This window comes from Glycine soja, chromosome 17 (genome assembly GCF_004193775.1).
Source record: "Glycine soja cultivar W05 chromosome 17, ASM419377v2, whole genome shotgun sequence".
Taxonomy (NCBI): Eukaryota; Viridiplantae; Streptophyta; class Magnoliopsida; order Fabales; family Fabaceae; genus Glycine; species Glycine soja.
Window position 1 is genome coordinate 1545096 of NC_041018.1, and position 24760 is coordinate 1569855.

The 24760-nt window shown below is 31.0% G+C and overlaps 3 protein-coding genes across 3 annotated transcripts; 2 read left to right on the plus strand and 1 right to left on the minus strand.

Annotated features, from left to right (window-relative positions):
- The first annotated feature begins 2997 nt into the window (after positions 1-2997).
- Positions 2998-6538, plus strand: LOC114393285 (uncharacterized protein At4g15545). Its single transcript, XM_028354562.1, has 9 exons — positions 2998-3504; positions 3586-3654; positions 3776-3832; positions 4066-4135; positions 5260-5334; positions 5502-5762; positions 5980-6022; positions 6118-6196; positions 6294-6538. Exons 1-9 carry the CDS (start codon positions 3223-3225, stop codon positions 6384-6386), a joined length of 1029 nt encoding a protein of 342 aa, XP_028210363.1. The 5' UTR covers positions 2998-3222; the 3' UTR covers positions 6387-6538.
- A 1879-nt stretch (positions 6539-8417) lies between these two features.
- Positions 8418-11192, plus strand: LOC114393286 (probable prolyl 4-hydroxylase 4). The gene is made up of 7 exons (XM_028354564.1): positions 8418-8669; positions 8747-8804; positions 8889-8993; positions 9080-9137; positions 9789-9964; positions 10508-10577; positions 10702-11192. Exons 1-7 carry the CDS (start codon positions 8536-8538, stop codon positions 10995-10997), a joined length of 897 nt encoding a protein of 298 aa, XP_028210365.1. The 5' UTR covers positions 8418-8535; the 3' UTR covers positions 10998-11192.
- Positions 11193-14942: 3750 nt separating this feature from the next.
- Positions 14943-23550, minus strand: LOC114393882. The gene is made up of 13 exons (XM_028355360.1): positions 23400-23550; positions 23109-23313; positions 21561-21740; positions 20932-21042; positions 20227-20562; positions 18458-18634; positions 18049-18333; positions 17822-17944; positions 17444-17641; positions 16939-17192; positions 16237-16438; positions 15726-16031; positions 14943-15505 (listed from the first exon to the last, which is right to left on the minus strand). The coding sequence occupies exons 2-13, from the start codon at positions 23274-23276 to the stop codon at positions 15209-15211; spliced, it is 2637 nt and encodes an 878-aa protein (XP_028211161.1). The 5' UTR covers positions 23277-23313; positions 23400-23550; the 3' UTR covers positions 14943-15208.
- Between the last annotated feature and the right edge of the window lie 1210 nt (positions 23551-24760).

Genomic DNA, 24760 nt, shown 5'->3' on the forward strand with positions numbered 1-24760 from the left:
CTATTCTTGAGGCTTTTACACATTCAAATAACGAGCTCTATTCAATTATTTTTACACATTTTCCCTTTATCATTCTTGTTAGCTAAAATAGTGGTTGTAATGTCGGTTAATCCTAAATTGATATTTTTTGCCTATTAAAATTATATTTGACAATATATTTTTTAATTAATTTTTCATTTTTTTATTATCTAAAAAAATTATTTAATTGTTCAATAAATAATCTTTTAAAGTAATTTCTAACATTTCTTTAAACGTTACTTGAAGTAACATTTTTTAAAATATTAGTTTTTAGTTTTTTATATTTTATTTTATTTTTATCTTTAAAATATTTATTCATTTTTTTATTAAATTTTTTAATATATCAATTTATATTTTTTAATTATTTTAATAGTTAATTTTATATAACGCTTGTGATTTCATAAATTGACTTAAAAAAATTTAACTACCAACTAATTTTTTAAACTTCTAACTAAATCTCGAACTTTCAGTTGATTTTTCAACTCATTTTATCGTAACATCTCATAACTAACTATTTTAGTGTCAATAAATATCTATCATTTTCAATTATTTATTGAAAGCAAAGTTTTCTATTCTTATTTAATTTATTTTTATATTTTCTTTTTCATTTTCACGATCGCTTTTAAAATCAAATAAATAATAATAATTTTTATATTGTTGAATAAAAATCAAACATCACATTTTTATAATATAATTATATAAGGGTGAGAGAAATGGGAGAGAGAACATGGATAATAACACATTTTAGAGAGAAAAAAATGACATTGTCAAACATTAATACTTGATCATTGAACTCATAATCAAATCAATTATTATTATTATTACTATAAAATCTGTTAACTTTTACACATAAAAGTTGTTATTAACTCCGTGTTTTTTATACAAGTAAATAGTATACGTAATTCCCTGCACCCACCGGTGGACTGATTCCTTTCAATAATTTTCCACTAAAAAAGTAACAAAAAAGAAAAAGAAAACAGTGGGAAGAAATCTAGTATGCTTTTGTCCCATGTCTCCTTTTTCCTTGATTAAAAAAATTATAGACATGCTGAATTTTTCCTTGATTAAAAAAATTATAGACATGCTGAATATACCTCATACTTTTGGGTTCATATCCACAACCTCCCTAAAAAAAATAATAAATAAAACTATTTGGAAAGGAGTAGTGGAAACACCCTCCCAGACAAAAAAAAAAATGTTGCTGCAATAAACAATCAGAGTCTAGTTGAAGAATCATGGAAGTTACTTGCGCGCAAAGGAAGACTGAAGTTCCTGACCAATAAAAAGAGAGTCTCTGAAGTTGGGACTTAGTTGCCTTTTTTGACGTTTCTGTTTGATGAGCTACTTCAGAGTTCAGATTCGGTTGACCTAACACAAAAACATGATACTTTTGACTTTTAATTAAAATTAAAATTAATTAAATATACGTCTTTATGAAAATCAATCTTGTAATATTTGCTAAAAAAAAATCCTATTTTAATGTCTCATTTATTCAGGATATGCTGAGAAAACATTTTAGTTAATTTTTAATTTTTTTTACTAATTAAAATAGTTATTTGACTATTTGATATAATTTTTTTAATAATTTATGGATAGTTTCTAGTATTTTTTAAAATATTAAAAAAATTAGTTTCTATTTTCTTATATTTTCTTTCACTTTTATTCAACTACTTCAATAACTAATTTTATTAAATATTTTTAATTTAATAAAATAACTTTTCAACTTCCCATTACCCGCTAAATCAAATATATATGTGCACATCCAAAATGTTAAACTTCTTTATTTATTTTCATATTTCATTAAACTAATTTCGAATCTTTCCAAATTTAGTGAGTATGTTTAAATCAAAATAATAGGTTTTAAAGTTAATTTTTTTAAGTTAACTTTAAAAAGAGCAACCAACTGATAGAATTGAAGTGAGTTAAATAGGACTAAATTTTGTTGGCTTCTAAACTTTCGAATCCATATTGTTTTTAGCAGGTTAAACAACCTAACTCATCAAACCCAACCTATTTTAACAGGTCAAAAAACATTTTATGACTCTCCATTCTAGGATAAGAAACACTAATTGTATGGTTTAGAATTGTACTACTTCATAGCACGCAGCTTTCAAAATTGCTACCATTATATGAAATAATGTAGATCGTTAGACACCACATGTACCTGCAAAAGTTCCACCATGAAATGAAGGAATCTAGTTGGTTTCACACCACACGCACTTGCTAGGGACGCCAAGATCAGCAAACTAGCTACTACCATGATATTAATTCATTGAGCTTTTTTTTTTCTTCCAAATACTCGCCTTAAAGTTATGGTTGTAGCAGTACTCACTAATTATCTTTTGTGGTGTAGTTTTTGAAGTAAACCCAACGCGTATCATTTAAGATGTATGTCATGCATTGAATTATAACTATCATTTAACCATATCAATAAGTCGAATGGACGAAGAATTTGACTCTCAAATACATGAAGAGAAATATATATTTTTTTGTCTAAATTTCCAGGTGACAAACCAAAGTTGAAAGTTTGTATATATCTATTTTTTGATATGCATTAAATAGTTATTTAGGTCAAAGTATGTATTAAATATTTAACAGGCATGAAATAGTTAGGTTAGGGATCATGGTGCCTACCAAAACTTTAGCCCAGCCCACCTTAAAATAATGTTCAAGACCCATGTCGTGCAAAATTGCGGTGCTTACGATGGGCGTGATCCAATTGTAGTAGGAAAAAGATGGAGAACACTTATAACTTTCTTTCATCTACATTTACCCAATCCAACTCTTTATGTTTATGGACGATAATCAAATTAGTAGTACTAACTCTTTTGTCATCCCATATTTTCATTATTTTGAGTCAAAGGTGACAGATGTAATAAGCCAGCAAATCAGTAATCTCCTTTGTCTCTTCTCCGAATCCAATCCTATCCATCCTCGAACCTTGCAAAGCCACATATTTTGACATCAAATTAAAGAATATAAAAAACTTCATTATTAAAGGGGAAATAAAAAACTATATAGAACACCCCATCCATGTGATGAGACAATTCTTCTACCACCAAATCAACAATCTGCAAAGATAAAATAAACAAAAAGAACTCGAAAGAAGGAGGAAAACAAAAAGAAAAATTTAGTAACTACCGATACCATATAATAATAAGAATAGTATTATTAAAAGAGAAAGGGAAGGGAAGGTAACACGCTATGGCGGCGGAATCGGGTGGTACGCCGACAAACTTTGATCTTCCCGAGGAGGTGGTGCAAGTGCTACCGTCCGATCCCTTCCAGCAGCTCGATGTGGCTCGCAAGATCACTTCCATTGCTCTATCGACACGTGTCAACACCCTCGAATCAGAGCTGTCCTCGCTTCGCGCCCAGATCGCCGACAAAGACAACCTCATCGCCGACCTTCAATCTCAGCTCGACTCCCTCGACGCTTCCCTCTCCCAAATCGCCGACAAACTCCTCCAAACCGAACAAGATAAGGTTCCAATCATCTCTCTCTCTCTCTCTCTCTCTCTCTCTTATTCATAATATAATACTATATTTTGGTGGTTGTGGTCATAGGAGAGCTTGCTCCAGGAGAATGCTTCGCTTTCCAACACCGTCAAAAAGCTCAATCGAGATGTCTCCAAGGTAATTTAGTTATTCTAAATACTCAATTTCGATTGTAACCCATTTGTAGATGAAGTGAGGGCCGGATTGTTAAATTTAGTTGTTTTGGACTTACTTTGTGTAAATATATGTATGTATGCAGTTGGAGGTTTTCAGAAAGACGCTTATGCAATCACTTCAGGAGGAGGATGATAACTCTGTAAGTTCTGTGTTGGTTTACTTTTTACTTTCAATTTGATTAGGAGACTTCGGTATTCTGGTGTGAGTGTCATTGACTAGTTTAACCCATCAATGCCTTCATCATATCGTACTGAATTATAGCCATTGTCTTGTATGAATTGAATTATTTATGATACTACTACCTTGTGCTATTTTCTGTTTCTAAGGGTATTTACTTATGGAACATTTGGCTTTTACTAATATCTGGCTCAGGGAGCAGCTCCAGACATTGTTGCTAAAATACAGAGTCAAGCAAGTTTGACTTCCACGTCGCAGATTGGAGGTACTTTTAACTTGTATGGTATCTACCTCTACAACATTGCATTTCTGTTGATTCTTTGTGCACTATGTATATTGCATTTTCTTAATTCTTATAAGTTTTGTTTGATTTATTTGTTGTTCTTGTAAAATTATTTTTTTGTTTTTAGTCCTTACAAATTACGTTTTTTTTTTCAGTCCCTATAACGCTTTAGATAACATTTTTTTAAGGACTAAAAATAATAATAAAAAATTTACAAGGATGATTTTCTTTTTTTTAAATTACAAGGACTAAAAAGATATTTAAACCTTTATTTTATTCCTGCAATAAGTTTTAGTTCTATTTGGCAGTATAGACTTACAGGCAATGTAGCAACTTCAAATAATTGCAAGCTCATTTCCTTATCGTAAGGACTATATACATACACTTCAGAAAACTGCTGGCCAAAGACTCTGAAATATCGTTAAATACAACACTTTTATCCTTTGAATATGTAGTCTGCATCTTATTATTTGGATGTCTGCACTGGCACATATTGTGTTTCCAGTGGTTTAAACTCTTAATAATGGCAATGGTTATCGATTAACTGTTAAGATTTGGATCCTCTCCTTTTCCTTGGTGACCATGATAGTGCCATGTTTTGAGGGAAAACAACACAGTTTTTCCTGTACAACATTTCCTATGCAGGTGGTCACAAATCTTGCATAGGAGTTGTTTGCATCTTTCCCTATTTGGACAACACATTATTGTCACGCTGCTAAAGAAATTGAGAGGATCAATAAAGAGTGAAAATGGTTTATTGTGTTGTTAGTCTGGTTCTGTCATTAATGTTGTCTGACAATCCAATGCATAAGCTGTGTAAGTAAACCATTTGATGATTTTAATCAATCTGACCTCAATAAATTGTTTAAATTTGATGTACAGAACACGAACGGAAACAATTCAGGTTCTATTTGGAAGAGGGGGGAGAGAGTGATAGGGTCATAGGGAGATGAATGGAAGGAAACCTTTCTATTTTTAGTACGGACTGTAGCTTTCACCTTTCATAACCCTCCCCCTCCTGGTCTTGCACATAGACCCTCACAGTTGAGGTCCTTCAGCAGCACTTTTCTCATTTCCACCTTTGAGAGATTCTAATTTTATTGCAGATAATGATGTTTCATTGCCACCGTCTGTATCTTCTTCAACAGGAAATTCTTTTGCCAAGGATCATGAATCTGATGGTGAGTACTATAACTTGTAATGAAATGGATATACATACATTTCATTTTGCGTTAACGAAGACCATACAGTATGGTGTCTGTTTTTATGTTGCTGAAAAATGAACTGCTATAATTTTGTATGTGTACCCTGACCTTTCTTGTATCTTTTTTCTATTCCATTATTGCAGCCATAAGACCTAGAGTATCACAGAATCTCCTCTTAGCATCTCAAGGTTCCACCCCTCGGATTACTCCCCCTGGTTCCCCTCCTAGTTTGTCGGCATCAGTATCACCTACGAGAACATCTAAACCTGTATCACCACAGCGACATTCAATTTCCTTTGCAACCACAAGAGGCATGTATGATGACAGGTCTTCAATGTTTTCCTCAATGTCCTTAACTCATGGTTCAATATCAAGCTCTGATGCAGGAACAGGATCACAAACTGGTGAGTTTTTCCAACTCTGCTGTTGTCGTACTTGTGTAAATACATTGTATTTAGAAATGTTTTCATTAGATCGATCCGTAGATTTTCTTGGATCTTGCATGTATTCTAGGAATGAGATGCTTAATTAATATTTTTCAACATTGCAGCCCTATAAATAATGTTTTCATTTGACTACAGCTTTTTCCCTCATTTTATATTTTCTTACTGGGTATTATAGGACGAACACGGGTGGATGGGAAAGAGTTCTTTCGCCAAGTCAGGTGAGGGATCTTTGAAACTTTGAAAATTATGGAAAAATAACTTTTGAGCTAAATAGTTGAGTCCTCTATTTTTATCTCCTGTTTGTTATTGTTAGGAACCGTTTGTCTTATGAGCAATTTGGTGCATTCTTGGCTAATGTTAAAGAATTGAATTCCCATAAACAAACAAAAGAGGTATTTCCTCCTGCCTTGTCTCTTCTCTCACAATTGATACATATAATTTACCAAAAAAAAGTTAATTGATACATATCTGTCTGCTTAAAAATTACAGGAAACGCTACGGAAAGCTGATGAAATTTTTGGGCCTGAAAACAAGGATCTGTACACTATATTTGAGGGATTGATTAATCGCAATCTCCATTGACATTGTGCTTAAGAGATTCTTTCCAAATTTGTAATAACGGATACTATCGTGCATGTCTCCTTATTTATAGCAACTTTTTTTTCTCCCCTCTGTATAATACAATACTTTTTTTTGAACATGAAAACCGAATGACAGTCTTGGCAGGACTACAAGGTTGCAGTTGGTTTCCTTGCAGTAGGGATGGGAGGTACTCTAGTTTTAATGTTCAATGCTGAGCATAGGGTAATTCATTCTTCTCTTTTTTCCTTTTTTCCCCTTTCTCTTCTTTATCCAACAGCTACAAGTCGTATCGATAAAGGAAAGATTACTTCATAACCATTAACCAACCTCATTTTATCCTAACACTTAAAAAAAGTTAGAAGCATACCGTATGAAAAGAAATGACTTAAAAATTAATTATACTAACATTATGGGTAAGAGGTTAGTTACGTTGGTACTTAGTATTTGTTTACTTTTAATTTATTCCGTTATTTATATCTTTTTAGTTTAATTGATATTACTTTAATTTTTTAACCAGTCAACATGTCAATAGACCTTAAAATAAGGTGTGTTATTATTTTCAACCCATTCTCAAGATAACCCAACTCATTTTTTAATGGGTTAACAGTATGGTGGGATAGATCTCGGATCCATCTGTTATTTATTTATTTTGTCAACCCTGACATTTATCTTACCAAACAGAGAATTATGATTTTTAATTTACTTTTTTGAAACGAAAAATTCTTTCTGTGGCCTATCCTTCGCTTGAAAACCTTTGTTGAGTCTTACAAGTGCAAATATAGCTAAATAAATACATTTTTATATTTAAGTTTTGCTAACAGGCATGGTAAAAGCATTGGTTTAGAAGTGTGTAATATACTTAGTTAGATATTTTTAATTATTTAAAAAATAAGTTAATTTTATTTTACAAGTGATTAATATGTCACGAGGTTATTGACTACTAAACGCCGTTAATTACTTTGTATCATAAGTGATTAATAGTATTATGAGGTTATTAATTATTACATACTGTTGACTACATAAATAAATATGATTAACCTTATTTCACAACTCACAAGTACCCACATATGATTAATAGTAATAGTAATATGAAGTCATTGAAATATTTAATAAGGGTTTCTGTAATTCACCATGAGATTAATTAACCCATTTTTAATGACTAATAAAAGTTAGACATTTATTCTATTTTAGATTCTAACATCAATGATTATCATATTTAATGCATATATCCTTAATTTTTATCTCTCTTTTTTCTTATAGAATCCTTAGTTTGTGTAAAATATTTCTCAACTTTATAATTATACATGCAATATATGTGTTATATATTTTCCTTTATCACACACGCCTTTGTTATTTTTATTTTATTTATTTTATGACTTCTAAGTATAGTACTTTTTTTTCCAAAAAGTATAATACTTTTAAATCTTTTTCCAACATTTTTATTATAATTGTTAATTAAAAATTATAGATAAAGAGTATTATATTTTTTTAGAGAAGATAAAGAATATAATTGTGAATTAAAAATATTATAGATAGAGTATAGCTTTTAATTAAAAGTATAAAAATATAAGTTGTAAAATAAATAAAAAATAATATAGGGTGTGTATGATAAAGGAAAATATATAATATATATTGTATGTATAATTATAAGGTTTTAGGTTTTACAAATAAATAATGCGAGAGAAATTAAGGATTTTGTAAAAAAATGAAAAAAATTAATATATATTAAATGTGATAATTACTCTATTAATGACAGAATTTAGAATAAGATAAATGTATGATTTTTATTAGTCATTATTGAAAATGGAATCAATTAACTCATTTTCGGTTCAATTAGACAATCACATTTAATAATAACTAACCACAGATACAATTAACCACATATATTTTATATGTTATGAACCAAGTTTATCAAATAAACTGAAAAACATGAGGTAGATATTTTGGTACATACGAATATGATTACTCAAAATTAATGACAATGATTAAAGAAATTAAGTTAAGCAACCTGGTCCCACAGAAAAGTAAGAAAACAAAAAGCAACCTCCCGCTCGGCAACCTGGATTTGGAGTAGAAAGAGAAAGAGAAGAGAATAATAATTTTTCCGGGAAAATTCAAGTTCCAATCGGAATCGGAATCGGAATCTGAAATGAGTAGTAGGGTTTGGTTTCTACTATTCCTTCTGCTGATCTCGAAATGCCATCAAGTGTGGGGCTCCTACGCGGGTTCCGCTAGCTCCATCGTCAACCCTTCCAAGGTCAAACAGATTTCCTGGAAGCCAAGGTAGTAACCTCTCTTCTCTTTTGCACTCTTTCTCTCTGATTCCATATTTTAACTTCAAATCCTTATTATATATGCAGAGCTTTCGTTTATGAAGGTTTCCTCACGGATTTGGAATGCGACCACTTGATCTCTTTAGTGAGTATTCAGTCATCTCTACCTCTATGCAAAAACTATGAGGCTGTTTCTGTTAAGCAACTTAACTTACGGTTGTTGCTTTAGGCCAAATCGGAGCTTAAGAGATCTGCCGTAGCGGATAATCTCTCTGGAGAGAGCCAGTTAAGTGATGTTCGAACAAGCTCTGGAATGTTCATTTCCAAGAACAAGGTCTTTTCCTCTCTATCTTTCTCTGTTTGTGAATTAATTGTTCATTCTTCATTATTTCTTTTATTGAGTTTTTTTTTAATCTATAGGATCCTATTATTTCTGGTATTGAGGACAAGATTTCGTCATGGACCTTTCTTCCAAAAGGTACTACTCCGTATATAGAAAATCATCATGATATTCTTGTGAAGTTGGTATGAACTAATGTTTTCTTTCCTCCTACTCCAGATGCGTTTTCTTTTTCACTGTTTGCTAGTCGATTGGTAGTCGATCATTATACTACTTGGTGTTTATTAGCTTTCTCTAGTTCTATAATGTTTGATTTCTCATGATCCTGTGTGGGGAAATCACAATATATGAAAATAAATTTCACGATTTTCTGTGATCATCATTCATCACTTGCTGTTCTTGTAATTGCCTTCCTTGGCTTTAAAAGGAAGTTCGTTAATAAAAGGGAAGTAATAGATAAAAAGTAGATTGCTCTATTATAATCAAGTAATCATGACTACGCTCAGTTGTTCATCTGAATGAGAAAGTTAGCAATATTCGATGAACTGGTAAAAAAAGAAAAAAAAATCTGTTATGATTTAATTAAGAAAATTAAAATAGATGATCCACATTGAAAGTGATGCATTATTTCAGGATCAGAAGATTAATATACCCTTGATAACGTGTATCTGTATGACCAGTTGAATGATGAAAATGGTCCACATTCTTTTATAAACACACACAAGTGTGTATATATGTACAAACAAGCACTAATCAGTGTCCTTGTTATATTTTGTGATTGAATTTCAGAAAATGGGGAAGATATACAAGTACTGAGGTATGAGCATGGCCAGAAATATGACCCGCATTATGATTACTTCACTGATAAAGTTAACATTGCTCGGGGTGGACATCGCATTGCGACTGTTCTCATGTATCTCACTAATGTAACCAAAGGTGGTGAAACTGTGTTCCCTTCTGCCGAGGTTTGTATAGTAAATCAGTAGTAATTGATGCATGCCTTTCTCAGAAAATGAAGTGTATCTTTGAAAGATCATGTCATAGTTTGTCAAGATGTACTTTCCTTCATCGAATGCCCTAGTGTCCAGCTGGGTTCATTTAGTGTTGTTATATTATATTTTATCAGAATTATTGAGTGATTCTGTTTTCCATATGATTTTTTGCTCATATTTTGACTATATGCTGATATATTATGCTCTATTTCTGACACAAAATAATGGAAACCTTAGAAACTGAACAAAAAAAATTGGAGATAAAAGTTTTGTGTGTTTGACTAAGGGAACCCTTGGCTGGATACTCGGACAGGGAGTATATGGTTTAACTATACATGTAGAAGTACATATTATGCACACTGGCACTGCACATATTCATTTTTTGGTTGTGAGTGAGATACAATCTTTTGTCCATATGATATTCTCAAGATCCTCTTCTCTAGTTTCTTCTTGTTCTGTGTCTATCTTTTATTACCAATATCTAATTTTGCTTCTGAATTTTCGTTTTGCTTACAGGAACCTCCACGTCGCAGAGGTACTGAAACAAGTAGTGATCTTTCTGAATGTGCCAAGAAAGGAATAGCAGGTGAGCAACTGGATCAGTAATTACTTTTATGGGTTTTCCTCTGCATCATACTTTCATGTCATGTTTTCTGCCATTCAATTTGTGCTAAGTTGTTGTTCTCCTCTTCTTGCGTGGCATTGTATAGTGAAACCGCATAGAGGGGACGCACTTCTTTTCTTCAGTCTTCACACAAATGCTACCCCAGACACTAGCAGTCTCCATGCTGGATGCCCTGTAATCGAAGGTGAGAAATGGTCCGCAACGAAGTGGATTCATGTAGACTCGTTTGATAAGACTGTGGGAGCTGGAGGTGATTGTTCTGATCATCATGTAAGCTGTGAGAGATGGGCTTCACTTGGAGAATGCACTAAAAATCCTGAGTATATGATTGGATCTTCAGACGTTCCTGGCTATTGTAGGAAAAGCTGCAAGTCGTGTTAGAAATTTTACTGAATGCTTCCCAAGATACTACATGTTATCTCTGCCACGGGTTTCAAATTTCAACTAGTTCTTGATTATTTTTTCTTGGACTGTAAAGTAATTCTGCATTATTATAATGGTTATGGTTATTTTCTATGTATAAAACGATATAACAAATACAAATTAATTTTTTATTATCTCAATTTCTTATAATAATTGGAAGTTATTTGCAATGACTATTTGTATGTTTAAAAAAACAGAAAATGTAATTCACTTTACAATGTGAAACTAATAAGAGGAGTATTTTTCAACACCAGGCAAAAATGTTTACAAATTAAGTGGCAAGTAATGGTAAATGCAGTTACAAGCTTACTTTTTGGAGCGGCTATTCCAATTTTTTTATTTCTAAACTTAAACAAAACAAAACCAGTTTAAATAAAATGGATTTGAAATAGTTTTTAAATAAATTTCAAAATCATTTTATCTCATTTGTAAATAAAAAAAAGTTTTTCTAGCTTTAAATTTTTAGATGTTTTGTTCATTTTGATCATTTTTTCATCCTTCTCTCTACTTCCTTCTTGGTCTTCACTCTTTACCGTCTCCATTCAATTTTTACTAGAGGTGACAAGATGGGCTAAGATGGATCGATGATTGACGCAAGTTAAACTTGCCCAATGAAATGTAGGCTTCAACTTTAATTTTTAGCATTAATTAGTTTTGAACCTTTTAGCTCGATTTCATCATGTCTTAACTTGGGCTTAGTCTAATAAACCTCACTATTGAAATGTAGGCTTCAACTTTAATTTTGAACATTAATTAATTTTGGATCTTTTAACTCGATTTGATCATGTCTTGACTTGGGTTTAGCCCTATACACTTGTATAAATTGAGCTTTTATTTGGTTGGAGTCTCATTTTATAAGCTTTAATATAAATGAGTTATTATTGATCCCATGCAAATCACTCTTAGCTCCTATCAAAAGGTTGAGAATTTTTTTTTTTTTAGAATTATCCTTCTCACGGAATTATGATTCTATTGAATAAAATACACAATGAAATCATGATTCCGTCGTTATACAATTTTTTACCCGCTTTATTACACCAAAATCATGTTTTCGTTTTTATATTTTTTAGCACTTCTCTTAACACAATGAAATCACATTTCTTATAATAATTAATTTAATTACCTTTATAAATGGTAACTTGTATCCAATTAATTTAATTTTAATTAAAAAATATTGAGTGCTATTAAAAATGATAAATATATCATAATTAATTTAATTATTTTAAAAAAAATAACTTGCATTTATAATTAATAAAAAAATCATAAAAAAATAAAAATACAATAAAAATATAATTTTGTTGTGTATTTCAATAAAAATTACTATAAAATTGTGTTTCGGTTATATACTTAACACGAGATAAGGAGAAGAAGTGTGCAGGGGGGAAGAGTGCTGGAGCATTTGAATTGATCTTTTCCAGTTATTTTAAAGTTTTGTAAGAACCAAAAGCAATTAATTATGTAGGGGTCAACAGTAGCACCCTTAATATAATGCGGACATTTTCAGCCTAACCCTCTATATCCTATGATATGCATCGAGTAGCATGAGAAAAATGGCAGAGAAGGGACAAATGTGGTTGCGTCTTCTACTTTTTATCGTTAATCACATTGATCCAATCTCCACCGTTTCATAAAAACACACATTCATTATCTCGACCCAATCTCCATTGCTCCATGAAAGGATGGGCGGATTAAATGAGATGAGTAATCAACAGTAAACAAATATCTTCTACTCCTTTATGTATACTATCGACCTTATTGCACAACCCAATTTCTACCGTTTCACAAAAACACACATTCACTTTTCTCATTAATTGTCCTGACCCAATTTCCACCGCTTCACGAAGGGATGAATGGGTCTGACAAGAAGAGTAGTCAACAATAAAAATGCATCAGAAAAGTACTAGAGAAGTGACAACACTTATACCTATAATCGATTTTGCATGATGACATAATTGATTTTACATAACACTTTGTTAGTAACACTCACTTGCATCTTGAACCGTTGGATCAACCCACAATTCGTAGATCTTATTTTGACCTAATCTTCACGGTTTCATAAGAGCACACATTCACCAATCCCATCAATTGACCCGATCAAATCTCCACCGCTCCATGAAAGGATGGATGGATCAGACAAGAAAAGTAGTCAAGAATAAAAAATAAAAAAAGCATGAGAAGAGTACTCGAGAAGGAACAATAGTGATCGTGTCTTCTACTCCTCTCTCTCTCTCTATATATATATAAGAATTATGCTACATGATAATCAAGTGTCCTAAAATGAAGAGATACAGTCAAAGAATGCAGAAGACTGTGATTCTGCCACAGGATCTGGTCATTCAAATCTTACTAAGGTTGCCGGTGAAATCTCTTGTCCGTTTCAAATCTGTGTGTAAGTCATGGCTTTCCTTCATCTCTGATTCACACCTTTGGTTGTCACATTTTAAACTAGCAGCCGCTCCCACGGAAAGACTTGTGTTCTTTGAGTCTTCAACTTCGAAAACGCACGTTACAAATATGATTACTCTTTAGGGATAGCAAAATAAACCTTATTAAAACCCTTAAATTGATATAGCCAAGTTAAAAATAGTTTCAACAATAATAGTGGGATAAGGTTGGTGATTTTTATAAGACTTGTGAGTGATGCAAGACCAGACCAGGCAAAGTGTTTCGGTGGGGCTAGATCCAAGACTAGTGACATTGTTGTCATTACGTGGAAATGTACCATAAGTCATTAATTGGCATGAATTCATCGGTTAAAAAATATAGTGGTTGAAGATTGTGTTGTGAAGATATAAAATCACTTTATTTTGGAATATGAAACTGGGGAGGGACAACAGAAAATTCTTTTAAATTCGAGTTCAAAGATAAAGGGGAATCTGTAAAAGATATGATGCTTCACAAAATCAAACCAGTGTCCGGTGGTATTACCGTGTATGACACAGTGACACCTAATGGAGGAATACATGATTTATTATTTTTAAAATCACATGTATTTTTAGTTAAAATTATTACAGATGATAAACTTTTCTCGTTTATTTAATATTAAATGTAGCTGCATATATGGACCTGAATTCGAAATTATTGATTGAGTTGAAACAATTTAGGTCAGTGGATCTATGAATTATTTGAAATAAGAATAAAATTAATTTTAAATTATTAAAAAATAAAACAAAAGATCTATTTGATAGATAAAAAATATTTTGAGTAGTTATAATTTTATATTTTTAATTAATTTCAAACTTTTATTTTTAAAAAGAAATATTTTTATTAATTTAAAATAAATAATATAATAGCTAAAATAAATAGTATACTGTTAAAGAGCATTTTTATAAAAAAAAACATAACTAGTATACTATTATTGGAAAAAATGAGTAAATAATTTTATTAAAATGTTGAGGGAAAAAATAAAGTCATAAATTATGAACTTAAACATTACATAAAGTAGTGCACGGATAAATGGAATAAATTAATAAGATAAAACTGTTTATTAAATAATTTATTTTTGGTAAATATACTTATTAGCTAATTAAATAAATTGTTAAGTTAACTAAAATAATTTGCCAAAATATACTCTTAGGGAAGTTAGACACTATAGCAAATGAAAAATTTAATCATTTGAGTACGTAGTTTATTGAAGGAAAAGTTAAAAAGAATGAAATTAGGTTTTTCTATAAACTAAATTTAACTTATGCATAAATTAATTTATGCAAGTTCTCTTATTTAATTTTTCCATAAAATTATTTTAACTTATACATAAGTTATTTTTTCCAAAAAAAAAGGTTATTTTTAAAGTTATACAAGTTATTTCACAATTGGTATATATGCTCGGAGATCAAACGTCAAATATTAAATATATTTATCAGCTCTAGAATTCTAAATTGAAGGGGAAAGATATGACAGTCATTTGAGAAAATATTTTAAGTTTCAATAAACAATGTTTCTTCAATACAATGAAATTACTCCGTCGGATATTTCATTTTAGATGATAATTTATAGTATTAATACTAACAAAACAAAATAGTCGTGGAAACCATAAATAATGGCTATTGATGTAAAAAGTAGAATCAACCAGAATACGTGAAAACCTTGCTCTAATAAAGTGTCGGGATGATGAAAGGGATCATAAATTGAGTAATGATTCATGAATCACATTCTAAGTGAAGTGATCTCTAATTTATAATGTGAGGATGACTCCATTTTCTCCGCTGTTCCTCAAAGCTGCCTATCTTAGCTGATTGGTTCTCATCGCCAAGCTTTTTTGCATACAAACTATGATAAGCCTTTGCATCCACACTGCTTAAAATTCTCATTAGTTTTCCACCTTTCTCATCTACCACAGTTTTTCCATCACTTGATTCATTGCCATCAGCCAAAACTTTAACTGCCTTCGCCTCAAATTTTGGATTAAGACCTGAATGGCTCTCAGCCAAGACAACTGCGCCTAGAATTTCCCCCAAGAATGTGTCCTGCAAACACAAAGGCCATTAAATAATAGAAACAAAGCAGAAATCCTAATCTAGTTCTGCCTAATGCAATTTCTTAATTAATATTATTCTAAAGTTGGTTATTTTCCTTTTTTGTGTCACAAGTTATAGTTAAGTTTAAGAATAACTATTGAAGTTAAGATGTGAAAGAGGACTTAAAGCAAGGGAAAAAGAAATAATAGCTGTGGACAGGAACTCATACCATATGCTGATATCTGTTATGGGTTTGCTTTAAACGGTATAGCCTTGACAGCAGACGCTCAGAAAATACAGCCTCGGGTGTTCTTGGTGTTCTACGCAACTCGCCTATAATGGTTGAAAATGATCTTACTCTGCGCTGTGTGTTGAGTGGGATGAGTGTGATGTTAACTTCTGATTCAAACACTATCTTGGCTGCTAAAGGATCCAGGAACATATTGAATTCTGCATATTGGTTCGAAGGAACTGAAAAGATATCTCCTTTGTCATTGACATTGCTGCTTATGTGTCCCCCCACTACATATACCTCCTGCAACATTTGGAATTGTTATTCCATGCTATCAGTAAAATATGCATATTTTAATCATCTGCAGGCAAAATTTTAAGTGCAGAATTAAGTGTGTCCTTTTGGCTAATTTTACCAAAATGACTAGAAATTTTTTCTGGGGTTACTCTCAATTAAGCCTCACACATAGCAGCTTAATTATTGTTCTTGCGGATATACTATAACTCACCTGAATTCTTGAGCGTATGTTTTTCACCGATACAACCTTTGCCAGATTAGTCAAGGGTCCATTAGTCAATACTGTAATCTTAGACCTTGGTTTAGTTCTTTGCAATACAGAGTTCCAAACTTCCATGGCTAATGGTTGTCTGAGCTCAGGGTGATCTGTATCCCGAGGAGCCCCAAACTTCACAGAGTTCTCTGCTGTATACCTGAAATGGTTCATAATGTGTTTGTCAATTGCTGGTTACAAATACTGGAAATTTTTAAGCGCAACCAAGCCAATATATAGCCTTGTTACAAGGTGTCTAAGTTACAGAATGCATGGAATACTTTACAAAGTATAAGTAGCAATTATTAGTGATAAAGTTAAAAGAGTTACTTTTCACAAATTGAAATATTATTATAATACTACTACTATTCAAGAGAAATAATTCTTTCACATTTTTCCGTCTTCATGCCACTTTCTTTGCATATGAATCTGTTCTCATGGTAGGAAACACTTCTACAGTTCTAAACCAACAACACTCGTATACAGATGCTAAGTCGTTGATTTTTTTATCAGATTTTGTGTACCAACATGGCGTGGTGCATTTTAGATTTATCTAGTGGATAGTTTCAATTTCATTATGAGATAATCCCAGTCTAATTCATTTCTGAATAGCTTACACGATTTTAATAATAATAAGCCATAAAAGTAACTGAAAATCACCTTCTTGGACTGCGCGGTAGATCACGAGCAAGACCATAAAGAGTGTCAGAGTCCAGTAACCCCCCACTTCCATGGGGAATGGCTTTTACATACTTGCATTCTCCAACAGGTGGGAATATTGGATCTGACTGGTTCATTGCAAAAACATCTCCTAGACCAACTGGGATATCGTCACGACCCATCATGTGTAGTAAGTCATAGATGACATCTATTGTTGCTGAATTAGTCCATCCAGTAGGGCTCACAATGATTGCCTAAAGTGAAAGGTACAAGGAACCCGAATTAAAGGTGCTGTATGTTTAATAAAACTTGGATTGTCAAGTGTAAGGTGGTAAGTAACTAAAGTGCCCAAATTAAAAAGTATAAAGTTTCCTGATTGAGGTAAAGTGTAAAATCAATAAAAGTTTTTCATTTGGGTACCTTTCCTATCTTGGTTTCTATATTGGACTTAATGTAGAACAACAAGTAAATCAATAAAACAATAAAAAAAGAAAAGTAAGATTACCTTAAGGTCGATTACTTGAACAGGCACTTTTAGGAGGTAAAATAGAGCCAGAAAATCGCCTGCACTCATGTCCATATCAAACACAACAGGTTTCCCCGGTGTTTTATTTTCAAAATCTGGCTTGTAAGTTACTTCTTTGTAGTAAGGAAACTGTGTGGTGAAGTTGAACCTCCCAGTATTTTGTGGATGCTTCAGAACCTTTTTTCCCGACAAAAGACAAAAGGTCAGATTCATATACATTTATCACTTACAAATTTTCTAGTGTACTTATCACATAAATGCTCATTTTATGCCATATATATATATATAAAGAAAAAAAGTACAAGGGATTAATCTTCAAGAAGTTTGAATAACAACATACTGAAAAAGTAAACATACATTCAAGAAGCTTATGAAATATTCTCTGTCAAGTGAGCTCCCAACATCCTTGTTAGGCTTTGCTTTTGTGGCAACAAGTACCCTCACTGAGTCTGGACCACTCACCTCTGCTGTGTAACCATCCTATAGAACATGTTGCAGTACATGCATAGCACGTTAACATTTACTATATGTTGGTGTGAATGTGTACGTAACAAATTAAAGTTGGGAAAGTAATTAGCAATTACCTGACATTTCCCTTTCCCATTATTCACAAAGCAAAGTGGATCTCTAAGTCCTTGTTGAACATGGCCACTATGCACCCCACCTTTTTCTAGATTGAATTTAGGAACTCTTCGGCCATCAAAGAAAGGGTTGGAGCCATCAGATACCCCATATGGTTTGTTTGAAGTGATTACAGTTATGTTCATATATTCCATTTCTGCAAATTCATTTTCACCTTTTTGGTTGTTGGGCTTACTCATGATTGAGACGGCTATACCAGCTGCGAAAGAGTCCCACATAAAATAACTCTGCCACCAATGAGTTATTATGAATATTAGTTACTTTGTAACTTATCAAACAAAGTGGATTTTAAATTGTTATTAACAGAAAATAATTAATATGCATAAATAAATTCATAAAGAAATTAATTACCGAATAGAATTCGTTGTCAAACCAAGTATCACGGGCCATTTTCAAGGATTTGAAAATGTACTGTGCCTCATATGTGTCTTGACTCTTTTCAAATGCATCAAAGAATTGTTCGTTGATGGGGATTGTGTTTGTTGCATCAAGAGGAACAAGGGTGATAGGAATTCCAGAATGGATCACCTGAAAATCAGGATATATTTATTTTTTGTGATGAACATATTTTTTTGTCTGATTCAAGGTGTATTTGAATAAACTTAAAAATAAATAAAAATTTTATAATACTTTTTTTCAAATGCTACTTTACTAACCTTTTAAAAACATGTTGAAATAATTTGAGTTTTTTTAAAAAAAATTAATTATTATAAATTTTTAAAACGTGTTTCAAAATTCAAATTATTTATAAAAAAAAACTAATTCCGTAAATATAGGGGTGAGAATAGGTCAGGCCAGGCTTTAAAAGGCCTGAGCCTAGTCTATGATTAATTTTTGAGGCCTGAGCATGGCTTATAGCCTATCAAAGACTTTTATTTTGGCTCGGCTTGACCTTTTTAAAAGCCTAGTCTGGCCTGGTAGCCTATTTAAAAATCTTCTTCACATTAAATCTTTAATATTCCTAGTTATTTTTACCAAAAAAAATAAAATAACACACCTTCTACTTCTATAATAGGCTAAACAAGGCCTTAATATATAATTTGCCTTAATTTTTAATCTAACGTTAATTTAGTTGGTGGTCCTAAAAATATATTAATAATATAAACAAAAATCACCAAATGATATAAAATAATCTAAAACAAAAGAAAACCTCATACTTGAGGTAGTATCATCCAAGTCTACCAAACCAACATATTAATTATTACAATAAAAAAATAAAGCCTACATCTCCATTCTATTTGAACAGAATCGGTGCATAAGAGTAACGTGATTTATTATTAGCTCCTCCATATCCACTATAAGATAGGAGGATATGATAGGATATGATTTTTGTATAGAAACGTAATAGGATATGATAGGATATGATTTTTGTATAAAAATGTAGGATATGATAGGATATGATTTTTATTTGCTCTAGAATAAAGGAAACCTAATAAGAAAACTAATAAAAATAATAAGAAATATAAAGAAACTCACACCTTGTAATTAAAATTTTACTTAATTATAGGAATGAAATCTGCTAGTTTTTTTAAAAAATAATATTAATTGTATCCAAAAAATAATATATATATATATATATATATATATATATATATATATATATATATATGTGTCACCCTATCAGGCTTCTTATAAGGCTTTTTAATAAGTCTAAACCTGGCCTGTTTAATTTAATAGACTTTTAAAAAAGCCTGAGCCTAACCTTTTAATTAAATAGGTCAAGCCAGGCCAGACTTTATATAGGTCAGGTCGTAGGCCCTTGTAGGCCGACCTAGCCTATTCCCACCCCTACGTGAATATACACAAATAAACAGGTGCCAAGTTGAATGCAGATATCAAGGATAAAGTAAGCATTATTATATAGTTAGATATTTCAAATGAAATTTATTACTTAAGTAATATCAATAAATAGAACAATAAATGTACAATTTACAATTTGCAATATCTTAAATTTAATGAAATTAAAAAAAAATCATATATATAAAAGTAAATGAAAATGTCCTCAAAAAGTTGGAGAAAAAAAATAGCACAATTATCTGATTACCAACTAATAAGGTGTGTTAATAATTTACTTTTGAAGCAAGGATTTGGTTTTATGCATATCGAAATGTATGTCTGACCTGGTATGCTGCAAAAGGGTCTCCAAATATATTAAATTCTGCATAAGGGTTAGTATTATAATCTGTGAACATATTGCCACGGTCACCACACTGCCTTGGCACGCAGGTAGATGAAGCATTTTTGGGGCAACAACCTGTTGGGTTGCTTGATCTTACACCGCCGCCCATTATATAAATATGTTCCACATTTTTCTTTAGGTGTGGATTATTCATTAGGAAAATTGCAATGTTTGTATGCGCTCCAATCACAAGCAGAGTTATTGGACCTGCAGATATTTTTTCAATCAACACTTCCTGTGCAGTTGGCTGCTGTAGTGGAGTGTATTTCCTAGTTCCCTATTTTCATCATAAATTTTTAGCAAGCAAATGAGTGTAAGTAATTAGGCTATAGACAATTAAAACAAATGAATGAAGTGAATTACAAGCAAGCTTCTATAGAGAATTCAAGGTCAATAAAATATTAAAAGAGTACAATTATAAAGCTAAACAGAAAAAGTTATGTAAACGAAATGGGAAGCTTGCAATTAATAACAAGGTAATGGAAAAAAGCTTATTTTAACAGAAAATTCATTTCTTGTAAAGGGTAAAAGTTAAAATTAGTCATAAAATACTTATCTCAGTTAATTTAACTTGCAAACTAACTTGAGACACTGCCTTAATTAGTAGGTCATATATCAGTATTATAATTATATTTGTACTGTGTACCTGTGGTAGGAAAGCTTTCCTGATGCCATAATTGGCATCGATGTCTAAGCGCCCTCCAAGACCAACAGGAATGGCCCGCCTGTATCTGCAACCACCTACTGTTGTCATTCCCTGATTCAGTAATCAATTCACACATTAATATCATTAAATATTTTTTCTAATATGTTTTATTTATTAATTTAAATTTATTAATCTATAATTATTATATTTCTTTTTGGTTAAATTCTTCATTTGATTCTTATAGTTTTGTGATTTTTTTCCTTTTTAATTTTTATAGTTTGAAAATAATCTTTTTAGTCCTTATAATTTACATTTTAATTCTCTTTCAGTTTATGTAATTTTGAAAGTAATTTTTTTAATTCTTATAGTTTTATGATTTTTACCTTTTTTAATTTTTATAATTTTTAAATTACAAAAATTAAAAAATAATTAAAATGTAAATTATAAGGACTAAAAACACTTTTAAACTATAAATTATAATAACTACAAAAATCACTTTCAAAGTAAGAATCATGAACGAAATAATTTAACCTTTTTTTTTAATATTTTTATTCTCAATCATTATAAATTCTAATAACAATTAGATCTCTGGAGATAAGTTACATAATTTAGGACAAGAATATAGATACCTGTTCTATTATTGGAAGATATCCACCGACGTTAGGGAGTATAGTACCATTTTGTAGTATTCCACCCTCGCCTCCAACTCCAACGGCAACGTCATCTCGACCCATCATGTAAAGTAGATCATATATTTGATTAACAGCATGACCAGCACTCGTCCAAGCATTTGCACTGATGCTGATGCCCTGAACAAACATGCATGTGGCCATAACTAGTTAATAAACAAACTCGGAAATGGTTTATTACGTACCATAAAATATCCAAATTCCAAACCAATAAATCTATATTTTACCGTGATACTTCCTCTCAACTCTCAATGTTTCTTTCTTTTACTTCAAATTTATAACTTTTTATATTTTAGTATATCACTTTTTAAATAATTTTCTAACAAATAAATAGGAATTTGTGCATATTTTTTTTAATAACTAGGTACAGACAAGTTACCAAATTTAATAACTAGCTAGGTAGGTACACAACCAGCCCGGAAGAAACAAACTCTTCCATTCAAAATATCTAATATTTCCACCAAAATAACCAAAACACCATTAATTTTTTAGTGAAAAAGAAAATGAGCAACAAAGTGACGTGTGATAAAATTATGTATAAATTTTTCTAATATATATAGATTAGGGTTTAATGGCTACAACTTTTTAACCTTTTTTTTTAAAAGAAAAGTCTCTTACTTTTTAATTACCTTTTCATCTCTTTTTATCTTTCTTTGTTGGAGTGCTTTTCTCTTTTACTCTCCTTTATCTATCATTATATTATATTACCTTTTTCGCTTTCCGCTTATATTTTTCTTTTAATTTTTCGTTAAAACTCATCCAAAATATGTTGCTTACGTTGTATAAAATTAACTACAAAATTTATAATATAAGTTACAATATCTCTGAAAAAATTAATTAAATTTCCAACAAATATATGTCAAGATTTGAGTTATCTATAATTTTAAATTTCCAAAAATTTGCAGTAATTCGGTAATTCCTTGTCCACAATTTGTGGGATGTATGACTTCCATTGCACGTGGAGACACAAGCCCACACGGAGGAGTATTGACAACTGGGAAGACACACCTTTTGTTTTTATTATTGCTTTTATGATAAAAAAAAACGAAAGAAATAAAGAAAAACTTGTCAATTTAATTTGCTAGAGAACAATTGTATTGGTTGGGAAGTAATTAATAATATTAAAATACACAGCTCACTCAGTCGAGATAAAGTTTGTATTTTGTATAAATTTATCTAATGAAATTAAAAGAACTTTTTTATAAACTAAAATTAGATTATATATAAAGTAATAAAAAAACAGAGAAATTATTTTTAAAAAAAATCTATAAATTATCTTATGTATAAATTAATTGTACCTTACAAAAAACTTATTTCATTTTTTTAAAAATCTATTAAACCAGATTCAAAGTCTAAGCAATGATTCACAATAATAAATTAATAGGAAGGAGGAGGAGAGAAAGAGATGAAAGAACAGTATTATTGGTTAATATTGAATTAATTGATTGAAGGATTGGCAATTGGCAATTGGCAATTGGCATGGCTTACCTCCAATTGAAATTGTGAAGTGTTGAGCTTCAAGAGGTAGAGAAGAGCAAAGAAATCGTCAGTGTCAACATCTGTATCCACAAGAATCCGATGAGGCGCACAACCTCTACCTCCTCCTGTAATAATCAACGCTGTTACTGCAACTGCTACTGCTACCCAACACCTCATCGCCAACAACGTTCAAACATCAACAAGCTCTCTCTATCTATAAATTCACGTGGAGAATATATTTTTAGTAATAGAAAGAAAGAAAGAAGAATTAATATTTAAGCAGAGACTGTGACCAATTACCAAACAGATTGCTGAATAAGGAGGAACCAAATTACCGCCGCCTATGCACTCAGATCTGATGTGAGAATGAGAATGCTACGATACACAAATAAAATATAATTCGCGTGCTTACTGCAGGTACTTCAATTTTCACCACACACGCAAAATGTACTCCCACATCGAGAAAAAAAAAAACCCGGTGAAAGTGACATTAGATGCATGTGACTCGTACTCTAATCATCACATTCAAGAATTGAAAGATTAATAATACCTAAATATTTCTATATATTAGCATTTTATTATTCTCTCTAGAAATCGATTACTATCATTTGCTGTTTTTTTTTTTCCAAATTAGAAATACAGTAATTAATCATTTGGAAATAAAATAATGTCTTATGACTTTATGTACAAATAAGAAATTGGATTTCAAATATAGTTAAGGAATTTAAATATAGAACCGCTTGTATAATAATTTTTGGTATTTGCTGTCTATTTTCAGGCAAAAAGGATTATGCTCAGCCGCATTTACGTCCTGTACACTTATTTATTTATGAAACTGCATGGATCTAATTCACCCTTCTGTATTAAGTTTCTTTTGTAAACAAAATTTAAACAATTATGGGTAAATTAATACAAACCATTCAATACCATAGAAGATCCATAATTGAACTCCGGAGGCTCCATAATTCTTAGGGTAAGGAGAATGTTTTATGGATTTACAATGCTATTTTATATCTATAGTAAGAAAGAGAAAAAGAAAAAGAAAATATACAGGAGAATTGTTGTTGACCCAATGTCACATTTTGTTTTTTGAAAAGCATTTCTGAAATAACCTTGAGTTGTGTACAACTTCAAAGGAAACAAAGAGATAAAAAATAAATAATTAATTTGATTGATGATGTAATACGATAGAAAGAAAAAAAAATTATTGATTAAGTGTTTAAATTTTTTGTTATCAAAATATAATCGATCCATTTTTATACACATGGACAGTGGGCACAACTGCCAGTACATTAAATATACACTCTTATTATTATTATTATTATTATTATTATTCATGAATAAAAAACTTACAGTGGGTTTGATTGCATATTTTAAAGAAGATTTTCAGAAACTAATCATTATAGTTTTTATTTTTTTACTGTATAGTTTTGTATTTTAAACACTATTCATTCTTCTTAACGATATTCCAGATCATATGCTATTACTCCGATTATATAAAAACTTTACAAATTAGACACGCGCCTTAAACAAACACACGACACGAACTATGCATCGCTCCATAAATGGTGGTATGTCAAAGTCGAAGCTGTCAAAATTGACTAACTGAGACGTACTTAAGTTTAGGCTTTTTGCAAACGATGGTGTCGATCATATTTGGA